The 17796-nt window shown below is 59.1% G+C and overlaps 1 protein-coding gene across 8 annotated transcripts in view; it reads left to right on the top strand.

The window, feature by feature from the left end:
• Positions 1-17796, top strand: part of LOC100440309 (calcineurin-binding protein cabin-1) — a 171814-nt gene that overhangs the window by 146778 nt on the left and 7240 nt on the right. For all 8 annotated transcript variants that reach the window (XM_002830920.6, XM_054543154.2, XM_054543153.2 and 5 more), the window contains 4 exons: positions 11539-11702; positions 12668-12764; positions 13779-14447; positions 15577-15651. In XM_002830920.6, the coding sequence (XP_002830966.4) occupies positions 11539-11702; positions 12668-12764; positions 13779-14447; positions 15577-15651 (1005 nt within the window). The remainder of the gene's footprint in view (positions 1-11538; positions 11703-12667; positions 12765-13778; positions 14448-15576; positions 15652-17796) is intronic.

Below are 17796 nucleotides of genomic sequence, written 5' to 3'. Positions count from 1 at the left end.
TGGGCGTGGTGGCGTGGGCCTGTAATCCCAGCAACTTGGGCGGCTGAGGCAGGAGAATTGCTTGAACCCAGGAGACAGAGGTTGCAGTGAGCCAAGATTGCACCACTGCACTCCAGCCCGGGCGACAGAGCAGAGAAAAAAAAAGAAAGGAGCCAGGAGAAATCTACAGGTCTGTACCCACTCAGGCCGTGGAAGGGATGGCTATAGGGTGCCACTGGGGCTATGAGGTCCCCTGGGCAGCTCAGCCGACAGCACCTTTGGCAGCAGCCTAGCTCTGGGATCTGGGCCTTGGATTTGCAGGACCAGAAGCCCACCACCACTGGGGTTGGGGGTGTGAAGGTACTTACTTGGACCAGCCACGTGAGCCAAAAGCTAAGCATATATTTCCAAGGAGGGTGTGACCACTTAAGCAGGCTCCTGCTGGCCTATGGGTGAGCATGGCTGGGGTGGCCTGGTCTCCTGGGCTCCTTAAGTTGGCAGAGAGCTGCAACTTCATAGGTCTTCAGGGGTGGCCCTGAGGTGGGTAAGCAGTTCTCTCTCTGCGGCAGTGGTCAGAGGCTTGTGTCCTGGACATCCAGGTGCTTTGTGGGTAATTAGGACCCACAGGCTTTTCCTGCATAGGTTGCTGACAGTGCCAGTAAGCGCAGCTCTTTGAGCCCAAAGAATCCTCAAGGATCAGGGCAGGCAGTCTCACCAGCCTCTGATTGTCATAGCACTATCACATGCCACTCCAGGGACCTCCTGGTATGCACACAAGCACTTCCTGGGGGGTTGGGGGGTGACAGGGTAAGGCTCAGCTTAGTGAGGAACCTCCATGCTCAGGGCCTTTGTATCCATGTATCCACTGTCAGACATGGCAGTATCCATCTGATGGGGCTTTGGAGAGGGCTGGCACAGATACAGGCAGAGTGCAGGGCATCATGTGGTGCTGGGAGGGGGACCAAGGAAGCTGGAACCCACAAGGCCTCAGAGCCCAGCTGGGAGCAACATTCTCCCAGGGAAGTCTCCCTAGAGGCTTTACTCGGCAGAGGCTTAGCACAGAAGCCCTGAGCTCCCCTCTTCCACCACAGGACTCCCTCCTGCTGATAGCCAGGCACTGGGACCCCAAGCTGCCCAGCCCATTCTGAGCGTCAGTGTGTTCATCTGTGCTGGTAGGTGGAGTGGTGCCTGCAGATCCCTTCTTTGGCAGCGTGTCTGAGAGAGCACCTATCCACCCTACTCTTTGTGTGGGAAGGCATGCACGCTGGGGAGAGCTAGGTGCTGCCCGTGATGCACCTGGAGGCCTCTGGGATGCAGGGGACTAGTTTCCAGAGAGCCACACACTCACCACAGACAACACACAGTTTCTTCCTGGCCTGGGTGTGATGAGCAGATGTTCTCAGCTTCCTTTGATCCAACTTGATCTTACAGGAGGTAGATAAGGTATGAAGTAAGGTCATGAGCTGTGCAAGGTGTGAGTGTCGCTTTGGTCCTCGTGTCTGCTCCAGCCCTGTGGACAACTGGGAAGAGTGGCCCAACTAGCTCTGGAGCCAGTCGGGCCTTGGGGACAGGTCCCAGCCATAGTGGCCTTATTGCTGTGTGACTGCACCAGTGTCCAGTCTTTCTGAACCCGTCCCTATGTGTGTCTGTCAAATGACTATATGAATGTAGGTAGATGGCAAGGGGCTGTTGTGGCTTGAGCAACATGCAGATTTAGAACTCCTTGCTTAAGACCCTGACCATGGTGAGGAGCCGCCTTGTCCTCACACAGCCTTGAGGTGCCTTGTGCTCATTGTGGCTCCCCTGCAAGTGAATGATCTCTAGGTACCCCAGCCTGCTTCTATGTCCCCAGCAGCAAGTCCAGTACCTGGCAGGGAGCAGTATCCCTCGAGGAGATCCTGAGGCACTGCCTCTTGAGTTCCTCCTGGAGGGAAGGAAGGAGGGCAGAGAGTGTGACATTACCCAGGCTGAAGGGGCAGGTTGGACCTGGGGCTGATTTGGACTAGGGGTACCTGGAAGGGGCACAGAGTAAGCCTTGGAACGCTGGCTACGGGAGCCAGCCCAGGGGTAGGCCAGGTGGAAACCAGCCAGCTCAGAGAGGAGATGTCACTAGGACAGGTGTCACCAGGATAGGGACCAAATGGGTCTGAGGCCCCTGGGTGTCTGTGGAGGGAGGAACGGCGCTATGTGATAAGAGAGAAGCTCATGGGGGCAAAGGGTTGGGGGTGGGTAAGCCAGGGCTTGGGGCAGCATCTCTGTCATCTAGCCCGTGCAGGTTGGCCCATCCCTGCCTTTCCTTGGCCTCCCCTTAGCTGGAGTGGGAGGAGCAGCCGGGAGTTGGTAGACTGTCCCAGTGCAGCCTACCTTCATGGGAAATCAGGAAGATGCTGTGTGCACACTGGAGCTGTGAGTGCCAGGGGCATGGCCGGACGCTGTGAGGCCCTCCCCTCCTGAGCCTGTTTCTCATCTGTACCAGGGTACAGTACCCGCTTCCAGGCAGGAGAGCAACCCTCCTTGAGCTCTGCAAAGCTGCTCATGTCCTGGGGATGGGGTACTGTTGCTGTTCTTGGAATACTGAAACTGGGGGAAGGGGTGTCCTGAGAGCTGCCTGGCTTCCGCCCAGCCCTACTGCTCCCAACCCTACCCCTCAAACCTAGTGCTTTCTCTCTGGGCCTCACAGCCTAGCCGGAAAATGAGGCCCCTTCCAGCTGTAAAACCCACTCAGCATGGCATCTCTTTTTTGCCCTCCGCCCTGAGGACATTACTCCAGCGGTCTTCACTGCAGCCCCCCTGCCCAACTGTAACAGCAAGGACAGCTCGGCTGTGGCCAGTCGTTTCCCCCACACACCTACACTTCTGCCTGCCACAGGGCACTACTGGCACAACTCCAGGGGGCGCCATTCACATAGGCACCGCCTGCAGAGGGGGGATAACCCTCACACACAGTTGGCCACTGCCATCCCGGCCTGCCGCACTCCTGGCCACCCCTACACCATGCTCTCTGGGGCCCCACAGCTTCCTGCAGTGAGAGCTGCACCCGCTTTGCCCGGCAGCGGTCCACAGCCCGCCACCAGCGGCCAGTCCAGGGAACCGGAGAGGATTGGCCGGCAAAAGTCAGTTGCGCTCCTGGGCCCGCTTCCAGGCGAGTGCCGGCGCCCCGTCCGGCCGCGCCTGCCCCGCCCCGGCCCGCCGCGAGCGAGAGAGCGAACGAGCCTCCGCGGCCATGGCCCGGCGCCCGCCCTAGCTCCACTGCACAGATGCCACGGCGGAGCCGGCGGGTAGGAACTTGGCGGGGGCGGGGGCCGGGACTAGGGCCGGGGCTGGGGCTGCGCAACCGCCTCGCCTCCGCTGCCCGCCTGGGTCTCCACTTTGCTGGCGCTTTTGCTCAATCTTCCCCTGGTGGGCTCTGGCGGCCGCCCCCCGCCTCGGCGCACCAGGCGCAGCAGGAAGCCCGTGGGCTGTGGTTTCCCCGGCGCCCCCGCGGAGGAAATCGGCCGGCGGCGGGGTGCTGCGCCCCCATGCCCAGGGCGGGCTGGCACCCGGTTCAGCGTCAGGTGGGCGGCCAGGCCGGCTTGGGCGGCGGCACGCGGGGGTGGCAGGCGCTGGTGAAACCGCACACGCGCCAGCGCATCCAGCCCTACCAAGCCCCGGGCTGGGAGCTGGCTCGTGGGGGCGTGCGCTGCGCGAAAGCGAAAGCCGCCCGCCAGAGCAACTTTGCGGTGGAAGGCGCCGACGAGGAGCTGTGCCGTGCCGCTCTTGGGGATGGTGAGCTGGCCGCCCGGCCGGGTGGGCAGCGCGTCCGGGCGCGGTGCTTCCCTAGCTATAAATAGGTGCTGTGCGGGGACAGGAAGATGGTTCCAGCCCTTTACAAGCACCGGCCCGTTATGTGCGGTGGGCTAGGACCTTGCCCCTCAGCGGAGTGGGAGGAGGAGTGGGGTTAGGGGTAACGGTTGCATGGGATGGGGGGTGGGCACATAGAGCCCACAGCAGAGTTGGCGGCGGGGCTCGCCCATGCACTTGGTTGTTTGTCGTTTCTGCTTTTCCCGGGAGGGGGAAGGGAGGAACAGCCCGGCAGTTCTGGGGACCTTAGCGCTCGACGTCTTATTTGGCAGGAGAGGCTGGAAACGAGCGGGCGCCAGCTGCAGGCAAATTGCAGGCTTTCCCAGCCCTTGCCTGCAGAGAGAATCATTACCTGTGGATGGCGCGGGGAATCCCTTGCCCTCAGTAGCCCCGCCTGGAGAGACAGGACCGCGTTGTTGGGGGTGGGGTGTAGGAGTGGGCGGAGGCCAGGGCGCCCCTGGTGGCCTGTGTACAACCCTGCGGCCAGAAAGGCCCGCCCTGATAGGTTTGTGGTAGAAGCTGCAGGAACTTCCTGTCCCTAGGGGTGTTCAACCTGGCCTGCTTCTGGGGCCCCTTTCCTCCCAACCTTAGGGGAGGAACAGGACTGCGGGAGGGGCCAGGCCCTCAGCTCCTCAGGGCATCAGGAAGATAGGGAGCTGCTGGTCTGGAAACTCAGTCCTGCCTCTAAAGGCTTCGGGACTCCTGAGTAGGGAGGCTCCAGAAGGGGCAATCTGGGCCAGGGCTCGGAGGGGTGCTGCCCAGCTGGCCTGGCTCTGTCTGTGATGCTCATCTTCCTTAGGGACAAGCCGGGTAGAGTGCAAAGAGCATGATAGGCTTAGTTCGGCTGTAGTCTTGGCTCCCTGCTGGCTGACTGCCCTGGAACAAGTCTCTCCCCCAGCAAGGTGTAAGTGAAATCATGTGTTAAAGGAGCTGGGCAGGCAGCCTGTGAAGACGGTTGGCCCCAGGAGATGAAGTTTGCCCTACACGCCCCACGCCATCCCCTCCTTTTCCTCCAAGCTGTTTCGCCGTTTTGGTGACTTGTGTGGGTTTGTAGGTAACAGGGGTCTCCCCAGGACTGTGGAGGATTTTGATATTTTCCCCACAGCTGCTCCTGACCTCAGGGCCAGATTCCATCCCCTTCCTGGCTCCGCTTGAGGTGCTTAAGAATAGGCTGGAACCAGGAGGAAGTTTTTATGCTTTTCTAGGGGGCGGGGAGGCCCCCAATCTCCTCTCCCAGCAGCCCTCTCTGCTGAGAGGCTCCATCGCTCTCTAGCTGCAGCCACCCACTCAGCAGCTGGCCCTCAGCTCAATGCAGTCTGCTCCTACACCCTGTGCCCACTGCTCTTGGGAATGGGATGCCAACAGGCTCCCCGCCCTCGCCTGTTCCGAACACTGAGTCACCACGACACCCGTGCCACGGGGGATGCTGGAGGAATCCCTCCACCAGGGGAACGGGCTCTCCCTTGGTTGCTCACAGTGTCGTGTTTTCTGTGAACAGAGCTGGCAGAGCTGAGCTCCTCCAGGAAGCCTTGCCCACCCATCTTACCACGGGCATACAGGGCTGGCTTGGGGCTAGGAGGGCCCAGGAAGACAGGACACTCACCCACTGTGTCAGCTCAGGCACCCAGGACCTGCCTCCTGGAGACCAGCCTGCTGCTGCGTGCCCACTCTTGTGGCCCCTCTGAGTGATCTGTCTTGAAGAGAGGGAGAAAAGCTTTGTGGAGAAGTATGTTCAGCCCAGCATTCTTCATCAGAATCCTTAAGTCCCAGAGCCAGATGCTCACCAGTAGCCCACTTTACTGTGCAGTGAAGTGCTGTGTGGTCATTTTGAATGATGTTTTTGGTGATGCGGGAAAATACATGTACTGTATTTGCTGAGTTAAAAGTCAGGATTAAAATTACACACTCTCTGCTCAGGATGCTGCGGGTGATGGGGAAGACTCTGAGGGAGTCACTACTATACCCCTGACTCGGCTGCCCATTTCCTCATCTGCTTGGCAGACGCTTCTTCTCTGGCACCAGCTGCATCCTGGTTTTTTATTGGCTTTCTTCAAAAACCCCCCACATCCCTTGCTCTCCTAGCCCATTACTTTTTGTTCCAGCCTCTCTCCTGTCCCCTCACCCTGGATCACTGGGAAGTTGGGCTTCCCCAGCATCCTTGAAAGGGATTTATCTGTGGCATAAACTCTCCAATGCCTACTCAGGGCTAGCCTGGATGTGGCACTAGGAACATGAGGGAGGACAAGACACTTTCCCTGCTCTCTTGGGAATCAGAGTCACCTTAGGGCTACACCAAGGGCAAAGGGATGTGGAGGCCAGGATTTGTGGTTTTTACCTGGAATACTACTTTTCTGGGCAGTCTGCAGGCAGGACCCGGGGGCCCATGTCTGTCCTGACTCTCTCTGCTTGTGGGCTTCTCTTCCTCCCAGGGGCTTCAGGAGTTCTCTGAGATTTCATCTTGGCTCACAGATCTTGAGTCTCCCAGGAGGCCAGGCTCTGCTCAAAGGCCTTGAGGTGTAGGTGTGAGCCAGAGAGATGCAGCCTTCCTGCCTGCTCCACCCATCTGCTCCACCCTGGGGAGCCCAGAGTCCAGGGGACTGTGGCAGGGCAGCTGTTCCTGTCCAAGACTCAGGCCCTTGAAACTGGCTGCTGACGTCAGAAGCTGGGGGCAACCCTGCAGGCAGTGCCTGACCAGGCCGGGCCAAGCCCAAGAAGGCACCTAGCAGACTCAGGCTAGTTTGGATTGGACAACCTGGGTGAGCTGGAGAGGAAAGAGACTGCTATGTGAAGTAGATGACCACCTGCCCAGCTGCCTGCTTGCTCCCTTGTCAGGCCAGGTGCCCTGGATCTCCCAGGTGGCTCCTGGCACCTCATGGCCTGTTCCTTCCTCAGCATCTCTGTGCAGCACCCAGGCAGCTCCTTCACAGCCATTCTGGCTACTCCCAAGTATGGTTCCTCCCTCTTCTGCCCTCTTGCTTGAGCCTCACGTGGCATCCCAGCTGGGCATGGCCCTGGGAATGACAGAATGGGGCAGGGGGTTGCATCTGAATCCTGTGGGTGTGGCAGCAGGGGACAGCTGGAAAAGGCCAGCAGAGAGCTTGCTTAGAGGCCATTTCCTGCAACATTGCCCAAGGGACTTAATTATGACACCCTGAGGCACCCATGGTGCTGGTGGAAGACACTGGCCGCCTGCCAGCCACCCCGTCCACAGGCAGGCATTCCAGTGGCAGCCTGCCCCTGCAATGGGCTTTTGCAAGTCTTAAGAGGCACCTTTTCAAAACCGAGGTGAACTGGCATCACTGAATTCTCCATGCTTCCATTTCTACATCTGTAGAACAGGGAGGCTGCCAATTTCTTGTTCCTCTGAGTGTTAAGCAGGGGTGTAGGAAGAGACTTGAGGTGGGTGAGTCTGGCCCCTGAGTCCTGTCCCACTTTGCGTCACTAGGCAGCCTTGGCAGGTCACCTGAACTCAGTTTCCCTCTCTGGAAATTGAGGGGTGAGTTGATTACATACTCAGGCTGTCCCTTCCAGTGTAGACGTAGGATGAATCTCTATGTCCCTACTCAGCCCACACCTGACCCTCGTCCACTCTGTGACAAGCTTGTGCCTTGGGTCTGAGTACTGTTCTGACTGGCCTGCTCCTCTTGCTCACCCTTCTTTCTTGCCTTGGAATTTCCAGGGGCACTTGATTTCCTGAAGAGCCTTTGCCTGTGCCCTAGAAGTGGAGGAAGCTCTAGAAGGAGTCATGACTGAAAGGTGGGGTCCACAAAGGTGACAGTTAGAGCTGGGAACCCTCAGCTCAGGGAGCCTCAGAACAGCCTTGGGCTGTGCCACTAAAAATGGCCCAAGCAGTGACCCAGCAGCCAGTAGTGGTGTTTACTATGAGAACCAGAACAGTGTTTGAATTTGTGGCCTCAGGCTGTCGAGCTCCGGGTTGGCCCTGGCTGAGTGAAAGGCTGTGTCTGGCAGAAAAGAGAGCCCGTGCCCCTCCAGGAGTAAGCTCCCCTGAGACCACAGTGTGCTGGAGACAGCATGAGCCATGAGCCATGGGCCTGGGCATGGCCTTGGCCTGTTGGCCAGGAATAGCAGTGTTCTATAACTTCAGGGACACTTGTCACCTCTAAGTGGTGCCACCTGCCAAGATTGCACAGCCTTCCTGCCCCCAGGCACTTCACCCTGCTTCCCAGCCCCCTCATAAATGGACAGGGCAAGAGCACAGGCTGGCCCAGCAGCATCCTACCACCTCCACATAACCAGCTCTCAGTTCCCCCAGGAAAGTCTTCGTGGGTTCCCAAATCATAGCAGTCATGCCCTCCCTCTGTGGACCCCTAGGCTCACTCTACCATGGGACTCAGCGTTTGAGGCTCTGTTTCCTCAAGAGCAGTGGGAAGACAACCAAGTCTTAAGGCTGTAGGCAGGGTTTGGTAACTTGTCTCAGGCACTCAGCTTAGAGTCTGGGGCTTCATAAATTATTCAGATTGTTAAAATCTGTCTCTGGGACCTCATCTGCCAGTGAGGAGCCTAGAGCCGTTCTGAAGGGTTTGGGGATTGACTGAGATGCTTGGAAAGAGATGCTTGGCATGGAGGGGAAGCCTCAAGCACAATCTCAGTGTCTTTAAGTCCTCGGAGGCTACTGGTGTGCACCCCCAGCTGCCCTCAACTCTCTATAAGCAAGTATTATCCCAGCCACTCTGGCCATCAGGGAACCCAGCCCTGGTGACACCAGGGCCCAGGAATCAAGTGGGGCAAATCTGAAGACAGCAAGTGTGCCTGTGGAACTGGGAGAGGCGAGGCAAGGGGTACGGCCAGAGCAGCGGGACTCAGGGCTGAGGGAGAACTAGGAGAGGGCCAGAGGGGACCCTCCTCGCAGCGCCCCTGCTTCTCTCAGCTGCTACTTATGGCCCCTGTCCATCTATGATCCTGCCTCTGCCTTTCCCTCAGATGCCATGGGGATGTTGGCCTGGTGCTGGCTCCCTCCACCTGCCCTCAGCCAGGCCTCTTGGTCACTGCTGCCCATGCCCTTCTTTTCTGGCCCTGGCTTAGCTTTACCCAAGCTCACCCCTGGCACATTCTCCACACCCTCCCTGAGGCCTGAACATGAGCCCCTGGGCTGAATACAGGGGGCTTCTGCTGTTGCAGTTGGAACCTGGCCATGCCCCTTCCTCCTGTGTGGGCCGTGGTGAGGAAAACCAGGTGAAGCAGGAGCCGTCCCTTGCACCTGTCCCACTCCAGGAGACCCTCCTCAGCACCCTGGTTCTCTAGGCGCTTCATAGCCCTCCACAGGCCCGGTGTTAGAGGGACAGTGGAGGCAGAGGGCTGCTGTGGCTACTACCCCTCTGTGGGGAACTGCTGTGTCCAGGGCATCCTGGGGCTGCCGGTATCATCCTTCTCATTGGGTCTCTTGCTGCAAGCACAGACGCCCAGCTCCACCTGGTGTAGGCAGAAAGCCAGTTGGCTTGCTCCCACCCTGCTGGCTCGTGACTCTGCCTGGTGGCTTCACGCTTCAGAGCAGCTTTGTCTGGAGGCCAGCCTCATGGCCACAGGAAGTCCCCTCACCCTTCGGGAAGTATGTCCATCTGCATACCGCCCCAGGCCACAGAGAAGAGCGGTTATTCCTAAAGGCTCTCATTAGGAGGGGAAGCCTGACTGGGATCCTGGGGCCCATCTGCTGGCTGAATTCCCATGGCTGGCGGTGGGTCTCAGGCCTGGCCGAGCAGGCAAGGGGGCCAATCCTGGGGGCAGGGAAAGGACAAGCCCACAACAGAAGGGGCTTCTGGGAATAGTGCCCAGTGCAAGGTAAATAAACATAGGAGTCCCCATACTGGGGCATGTGAATGAAGATACGGTGAAGAGATGAACAAGGGCACACTAGCTGGCCTGACCCTGCCCGGGAAACGTGCCCTTCAGCACACTGTTACCAGAAAAAGGCCAAGCAAGATGCCAAAATGAAACCAGAGCACATGCAAATGTAAAATGCTGCCTTTCAAGCTTCTCAGGGCTGGCTGGGGAAGTTTTGAGAGTCACGATAGCATGGGGGTGGCCAAGCGGGCGGCGGTGTGTATGGTTCCCTTCTGATTTTCCATGGACTCACTGCCTGATTTGTTTGGTCTTCCGTCCTTTCTGAAATCAGCGGTGTTATGTTACGAAAGGAAACGGAAGGGAAATAGGGATCCAAACTGTGCTGGTGTGTGTGATGCAAACTAGACCCGTCCTCACGGGCGTGTCTGTTGGTGTCTAGGTGCCCTGGAGGTGCAGGGATGGGAGGGTCTTCAGTGGGATGTACTGCTGCAGCGGATGGAGACCCAGGAGACAGTGTCTGCCCACTCTGGCGCCTACTGTAGATAGACCCTGTCTGTTGGAAAGCAGGTGTCTTTTCATAAGCTGCTTCAGGATCCACATCTGCATGGTAGGAAGATGCAGCATTGATGTTTGCTGCCCTGGATGTGGATAGCCTCAGTACCCTAGTTTTGTCCTTTTCAGGCACTGCCAGGAGGTAGAAGGTGGCTGCTGGCCTCCACACAGTCCCCCAGCCTGCGGGTGGACCCTCCATGTCACAACAGGAGCCAGTGTAGAGGCCACAGGGGCTCAAGGCTGCGAGTTTTAAGCTCCTCTCAGGCCTTAACAGCTCAGGGCTGGAGGTGCCCTGGCTTGCCTCCCAGGGCTGCTAGAGCAGGGTGGGCCCACATCTGTGTACAGATACTGTGGACAATCAGCAAGGACCCACAGGGACAGGGCCCTGAGAGGGGCACCACCTAGACATCCTGCAAGTGGTCCCTGTAGCTGGGGGGCCAGGCCCCATGCCAAGGAGAAAGCGATGTCACTCATAACTTTGGTCCATTCTGGGTAGCAGTTTCTTCAGCGTGTTGGCTGCAGGGACCCATCTGGGAGCCAGTTCACTTATTCCAGGCCCCTGAGGTCCCACCCCAGAGATGGGCCTCCTTAATGCCTGTTTCCTCATCACTCACTCCCTCCATCATCTGTGCTTTCCCCACACCCTGCCTGGACCCCGAGTAGGTGTCAGATGCCATGCTGGTCACTAGGACACTGCAGGGAACCAGACCCTGGAGCTAGTGATAGGTAGGGGGTGCCCAATGCTGCAGCAGGTAAAGCAGGGACCAAGGGAGATGATGGGGGGTGCTCCCCAAAGTCAACTTTGCCCTGGTTAAGCCTTCAAAGAGGAGTGGGGCAGGATGGCAAGAAGTAGCAAGAGGGAGGGGGACCCCAGGCATCCCAGGAGCTGCGGATGATTCTCTGGGCACTGCTGGAGAGAGTGGGTGAGGGCAGAGCCTGGCCAGAGCTTCCCTGCAGCCTGCTTTGACTCAGCAGTTCCACCTCTAACAAATGGTCTGGTGGCTGGGTAAGCACCTGTGCAGGGAGGTGTACACAGTGGGCCTCTCACTGTCTGTCCTCAAGTTTGATCAGGCCCCACCTGAGTGCATCCCATAGGAGACAGGTCCAGCAAACATATGAGATGCAGCCATACAAAAGAGGAGGCTGCAGAGCAGTGGGTCTGTCTATCATTTGCTGCCACTCACAAGAAGGAAGGGGGTGGGGATACACTTCTGTCCTCCTTGGGACAGTGAGAGGGGTCCAAGAAGCCCCTGGCTGGGCAGTGGCCCCTTTGGCACTGTGGCAGTTTCCAGGGGACACCAGACAGGGTGTCCCCGAGGCTCCTGCCACAACCACCCCCCTCACACACCTGTGCCGTCCATCCCACAGGGCATCTGGCGGATCCCCGTGGACGAGATTGACCGGCCGGGCAGCTTTGCCTGGCACATGAACCGCTCCATCGTGCTGCTGCTCAAGGTGCTGGCCCAGCTGCGGGACCACAGCACCCTGCTGAAGGTGTCCTCCATGCTTCAGCGGACCCCAGACCAGGGCAAGTGAGTGCACCCACCCTGGACGCAGCCTGGCATGCTGTGTGGGTCAGGGGCACACCCACCCCAGGCAGCCTCTCCACTGCTCTGGCCCAGCTGTGAGGACCACTGGCTGGGAGCCTGGACCAGCCCTTCATTCTCCTTGGGGGCCTCTCTGTCCCAGTGTCTAGAACCTAAACAACACTTCCCGCCCCCAGGCACCCTGGGGCAGACACAGCCTGTCCCCACTGATCCTGGTTCCACGTTGAGACTCTGGACTACCCAGCCTTTCCTTTCCTCCTGCTTCCCCCAACTCAGGGCTCTCGGGGTGCTGTCAGGTTGTAGGGAAAACAGATGTTCAGAAGATAGCTGTGGTTCTCCAGACAAAGGCCAGTAACAGTGGGATGAGCGACAGGGGTGCCTGGGCCTCAGTGGTAAACAGGGAGCTCTCTGCCAGAAAGGGCAGGACAGACAACAGAGCCATCTGTTACAGCTGCCATTTACAGGGGATGTTGGGGGGATCCTGGAAGAGACGCAGCTCAGATGTAGATGGGCCTGGCCTGGAGGCCTCACCCCATCAGCTGGGCTGGGCCTCCTCCCATGCCTGCACTGTCTCACCCTCTGGCTGTCTCACTCACCTACCACTTGCCAGGCGATGTGCCAGGAGTTCAGGGGCCTCCAGCTGGGGCCTGGGGCACCCTGGAGCCAGACCTGAGGGAGCAGCTATAGGCTGCTGAGCACAGCACACAGGGTGGGCCCACTGCAGAGGGCCCAAGGGCAACAGGCTGGTGCCGTGTCAGAGGCCTACTGGCTCTGGATAGAGGGAGCTCAGGGGAAGCTTCTAGGGGAGCAGCCACAACAGGTGGTTAGTTGGGACACTGAGGAACCAACAGACATCCTCAAGGCAGGGATGGGCAGTGGCCACCATCCAGCAGTGCCATGTGGTGTCAGATGCCCTCCTGTCCTCTCTGACTACCCCTGTATGACCGCAGGAAGTATCTGCGAGATGCTGACCGCCAGGTCCTGGCACAGCGGGCCTTCATCCTCACTGTGAAGGTGCTGGAAGACACGCTGAGCGAGCTTGCAGAGGTATGCCACCTGTGTCGTCCTCTCCTCCACGGCCCATGAACACGCTTCCAAGCCCTTCCCAGGTGGTGGGCCCGATCCCACTATTTGCACACCCTTAGGCAGGATGTGCCCAAGGGTCCCCATCTGTGAGGTAGCACCCATCCTGTCTCTTCCTAGTCAGGGAAGGTCAGCCGTGGTAATGAATGCACATGAATTCAGTGAGGCATGGATGCACTTGGTGATTAGTAAGAGCCATAGTGACTCCACGAAACTGAGCTCACCAAGGGCTGCACCACCCAGGGCGGGGTCCCAAGCCCTCTCCCTGGCAGGCTGACCAAGGCCTGTGAGAACACCATGTGTGTACATCGTCCCTTTTCAGCCTTGAGGCAGGTGCAGCAGTGCCTCCTTCTCACAGCTGAGCACCTGGAGGAGGCCAGGGTGGTTAAGCAGCCAGCCTAGGAGGTGGGGCTGTTGGGAGTTGAGCCAGGACTGCCTCCAAAGCTTATGCCTGGTAGGGCTGGCTGTGGCTTGGTACAGGGCATCAGCTTGAGCCTGTTGGGGAGGAGTCCTTGCCAGCCCCCAACGCCAGGCCTCGTGCATTAAGGGCCAGGAAGACTTGGCTCTGCAGCAAACACGCTTGGTGGCCCTGGGCAGGTCCCCTCCCATAAAATGCCCAGAGCTGCCCAGAGTTCACATCATGGAGTCAAAGGGGAGCTGGGCAATGCTGCCCCAGCTCAGCCCAGGCCTGTTATTCAGGAGCAGTGCCACCTCCAGAGTCCCGTCAGCCCCTTGCTACCTGGGAGAATGTGGTGCAGCAGCCAGAGGTGCAGAGGAGGGAAGGCCTTTCTCAGGCAGGTCTCTGGGCCCAGTGTCCTTCTCTGATAACTGAGACACAGCCCTGGCCAGCTGGCAGATGTCCGGAGCCACACAGATGTCAGGTGGGAGAGGCCCAGGTTGGGCTCACCAGCCCCCAGAGGTGACTCATTGCAGTGGAGACACCAATGACACAGCATCTTACCTTTGGTTTCTTTGTAGAGGTCAGAACGCCCAGGGCCCAAGGTCTGTGGCCTCCCCGGAGCCAGGATGACCACCGATGTCTCACACAAGGCCAGTCCTGAGGATGGCCAGGAGGGCCTCCCCCAGCCGAAGAAGCCCCCTCTGGCTGATGGCTCAGGGCCAGGGCCCGAGCCAGTGGGCAAAGTGGGCCTCCTCAACCACCGGCCTGTGGCCATGGATGCAGGAGACAGTGCAGACCAAAGCGGGGAGCGGAAGGACAAGGAGAGCCCCCGGGCAGGGCCCACTGAGCCCATGGACACGAGTGAGGCCACTGTTCGCCACTCAGACTTGGAGCGGACACCGCCCCTGCTGCCAGGTCGCCCCGCAAGGGACCGGGGCCCTGAGAGCCGGCCCACTGAGCTGTCTCTGGAGGAGCTGAGCATCAGTGCCCGGCAGCAGCCCTCCCCGCTCACCCCAGCCCAGCCAGCCCCCGCCCCCGCCACCACCACAGGGACCAGGGCAGGGGGCCACCCCGAGGAGCCGCTCTCCCGGCTCAGCCGCAAGAGGAAGCTCCTGGAGGACACGGAGTCAGGCAAGACACTTCTGCTGGATGCCTACCGTGTGTGGCAGCAGGGCCAGAAGGGTGTGGCCTATGACCTGGGCCGTGTGGAGAGGATCATGTCGGAGACCTACATGCTCATCAAGCAGGTGGGCAGCAGGCAGAGGCCTGGGGGCACTAGTCTGCTGGCAGCATCCCCACTCTTGCCTTTCTATCCTCAAGGAGGGTCTCCTGGGCCTGCCCTTGGGGCGGGTTTTAGGTGTTGTTCCCACCCAATCCCTGCTGTTCACTTTCTGCAGTGAGCTTTAAAAAGTCAATGTTCAACCTGGAAGGAAGTGAGAGCCTGTCACAGAAACCTTATCACAACTGGCGCGGGGAGTCTGGACCGCTGCTCCCACCGCTGTGCTGGGCCTCTGGGTACATCTTAGGGCATTTCCTTCAAGACTTCTGTGGCTGTCATCTAAAGATGGCTGCAGTGACCAGAGATCTCCTCATTTTGCCTTCTTTTTTTAAACATTTTATTTTAATGTATCAAGCACTTTCCTTTTTCTCCATTTAAAATTATTCCCCTAGGAAGAATCTCCAAAACTTTAGTGACTGGCTCAGATGGGATGACCATCCCTGACATACAGTATTCCCTCTAATCATGTCAGTTTGCAATGCACCCCACCCCCAACTGCCCCATATCAAATGGACCTTGGGCACTGAATCCCTAGACACACTTGACACAGCATGGGGCTATCACCATCAGGCCTGGGATTCCGAAAGGCCTCTCCCACTCTAATCACAGCCCTCCACCCTGCCCACTTAAGGGGCAGGTTCTAGCTCAGAAGACTCCCCTCATCCCCTAGCAACTGAGCCTCAGCTGAATTTGAAGGCTTGGTTGGAGCCCTGAGTCTGTCTGCCAGCCTCAGCTTGTGAGGATGTAAGTAACTCAGCCATAGAAATGAACTTGGTATAACCAGATGGGCTCAGAGGAACAGCTGGGTCCAGTTCTGGCACCAGTACCTGGTGGTGTGGTACCTGAGCAGGCACACCCACCTGGGAGATGGATGGGCACCTGCCCCTGCTACCCATGAAGAACTGGGAGGTAGGGGTCTAGATGCGGACAGCAGTGGGGACGACTGGCTATTCAGCAGAGTCTGGAGTGGTGGGGGGCACCCGAGCCACAGGGCATGCCCCCTACTTAGGCTGGTCTGTGCTACATACACAGACAGGGCTCGGGGAGGCTAACCACAATGGCCTGCATCCCCTGACCTCTGGCATCTCCCTGTTAAGGTGGATGAGGAGGCTGCGCTGGAGCAGGCTGTGAAGTTCTGCCAGGTCCATCTTGGGGCTGCCGCCCAGAGACAGGTAAGCCCAATTTAGCCTGTGCCAACCTCATCTTGCGGAGCCTGCTCCATATCAAGGCCCTAGGATGCAGGCTGAGAAGCAGATCCACTCTTGGGACTGTTCTTGTGGTCAGCTTGGGCTGAGGGGAGATGAGCAGGGGGCAGCTGAGCCTCCAGCCCGTGGCCATAGTGGGCAGGAACTTGACAGGGCCCAGACCCCAGTTCAGACATGCTGAGGGGTCCCCTCACCTCAGCCACCTTTTCTGTAACAAGGAGGATGGCCCCTAGCCAGCTGACCTCAACTGGGAAGGTCATTCCATTTGGAACAGAAGTAGAAGCAGCAATGTTAGAGCCAGGCTGGTTAGGAGCCAGGTGGTGGGGGAAGGTGGAGATGCAGCCTATACAGAGACTGCCCCCCCACCACCCCAGGGGAGGACTTGTAGGGAACAAGGTGTCCTAAGAGAGGGTAGGCAGGAGTCCTGGAGTTTATTAAGCAGGGAGGAAGCAAGGCAGCAACACTCCTGAGTGGGGAAGATGGGGTTGGTGCAAGGTCCAGGCCAGGGCTGGACGGGCGGGGTCCAAGATATGGCAGGGAGTAGGGAGTTGGGGAGGCCCCTCCTGGGAGGACCCCAAGCCAGAGGTGGGAGGGCTGGGCTCAGAAGTCAACAAGAGGATGTGGCAGGGAGGGGCAGACATGGCAGGCAGAGAGAGCAGGTGTGCCCTGTCTAAAACATAAGCGTCCAAGCCAGAGGGTAGGTGGCATGCCATTCGAGTAGGTACAACCTTTTGTCCCCAGGGGTGTCCCGATGCCTCCAGTAGCCTCGTCCCAGGTCCCTTTGTTCCAGGTCCCCTAGCAGAGGGCTGGTAGCTGCCTTTGGGGTCCAGACAGGCTTCCTCTCAGTGGAATGGGGCCTCAGGCCCCCACCACCTGCCTGGGCTATTACGTCTGCAGAAGCCCGAGAGGTTCAGCTTTGACCAAGCAGGCTGTGGGCCAGATGAGGCATGCTGTGGGGAGTAGGTGGGCCTGATCCCCGGTTAAGGGCCAGAGTCCTTGGCAGGGAGTGCCCCAACCCCCAGCAGTCCCCACCATTTCATTGTCCAGCTGGGCAGAGTACATAGCACAGCTGTCTGGGCCCCAGTGCTGGGCGCAGGCCCAGGCCCAGGTCCACCAGTGTGCCCCTGCGTCCTCCACTGGCCCAGGTGGAGCAAGTGGACATGGGAGTGGTGACCACTCAGGAGACGGGAGGGCTGTTTCTGCTTTTGACATCCTTAAAAGATAGACCCACAGAGGAAACCCCCCCACAACCCCACACTGTAGCGTGAGAAGAAAGGGGTACTGAGCTGGCAGGAGCCAGGGCTGGGCCAGACCCCATTTTGCCGAGGCACATGCATATTGGGGCCCCTGAGGGCTGGGTGAGCAGAGATTTCCGTCAGAGACCTCGGAAGACACAGCCTGGGTTATGGGGGTGGCCAGAGCCAGGGGACCCAGGTCCTTACCTTTCAGGTTGCCTGCTGCTGGGCGACGCCAGGCCAGGCCCCAGCAGTCCCCTCCCAGCGTGTGGAGGGGAGTGGCAGGGAGGAGGCCCTAATGACCTTCAGACCTACCTGCCTGCTTCCCAGACCCTGGTGCGGTGGGAGCGCCTTGGTATCTGCTGTGGGCAGATTTGCATTTCCTACCTAGGATTCTTACCCTGGGCCCAGAGAAGATGCCACTGTAGGGGCTGGCTGCCATCCTCTGGTTTTCTCCTCCCTTAAGCCCAATCTTGGAGCCATTTCCTGCCATCAGAGCCCATAGCTCCCGCCCCTCAGGGAGTGTCCATTTTGCTCACGGCATGTCCTTGTTGCCATGGCAGCCCTGAACCCGCCTGGAGGGTGCTCTGGACATAATTAGAGGCTCAGTGCCCACGGCTGAGGCCCGCTCCTGAGCGAGGACAGGGACACTGCACTCACCTTCCTCCAGCGTGTCTGCTCACGCTGCCAGCTAGGCTGCTACAACACCACTGGTACTGCCGCAGGCCCGCCGGGCCCAAGAGACAGGTCTGTCCTCCTGCCCCGCACTCCCATAGGACAGGCTGCCCACAGGACAAGGCTGGGCCCCAGAGCACCGGCCTGGGGCACATCCCAGACACTCAATACGTGGCAGAGTCCACAGCGGCCCGTCCTCAAC

The sequence above is a fragment of the Pongo abelii genome, chromosome 23 (genome assembly GCF_028885655.2).
Source record: "Pongo abelii isolate AG06213 chromosome 23, NHGRI_mPonAbe1-v2.0_pri, whole genome shotgun sequence".
NCBI classification, from domain to species: Eukaryota; Metazoa; Chordata; class Mammalia; order Primates; family Hominidae; genus Pongo; species Pongo abelii.
The sequence above is the reverse complement of the archived record's forward strand: the minus strand, read 5'-3'. Positions and strand labels throughout refer to the sequence as shown.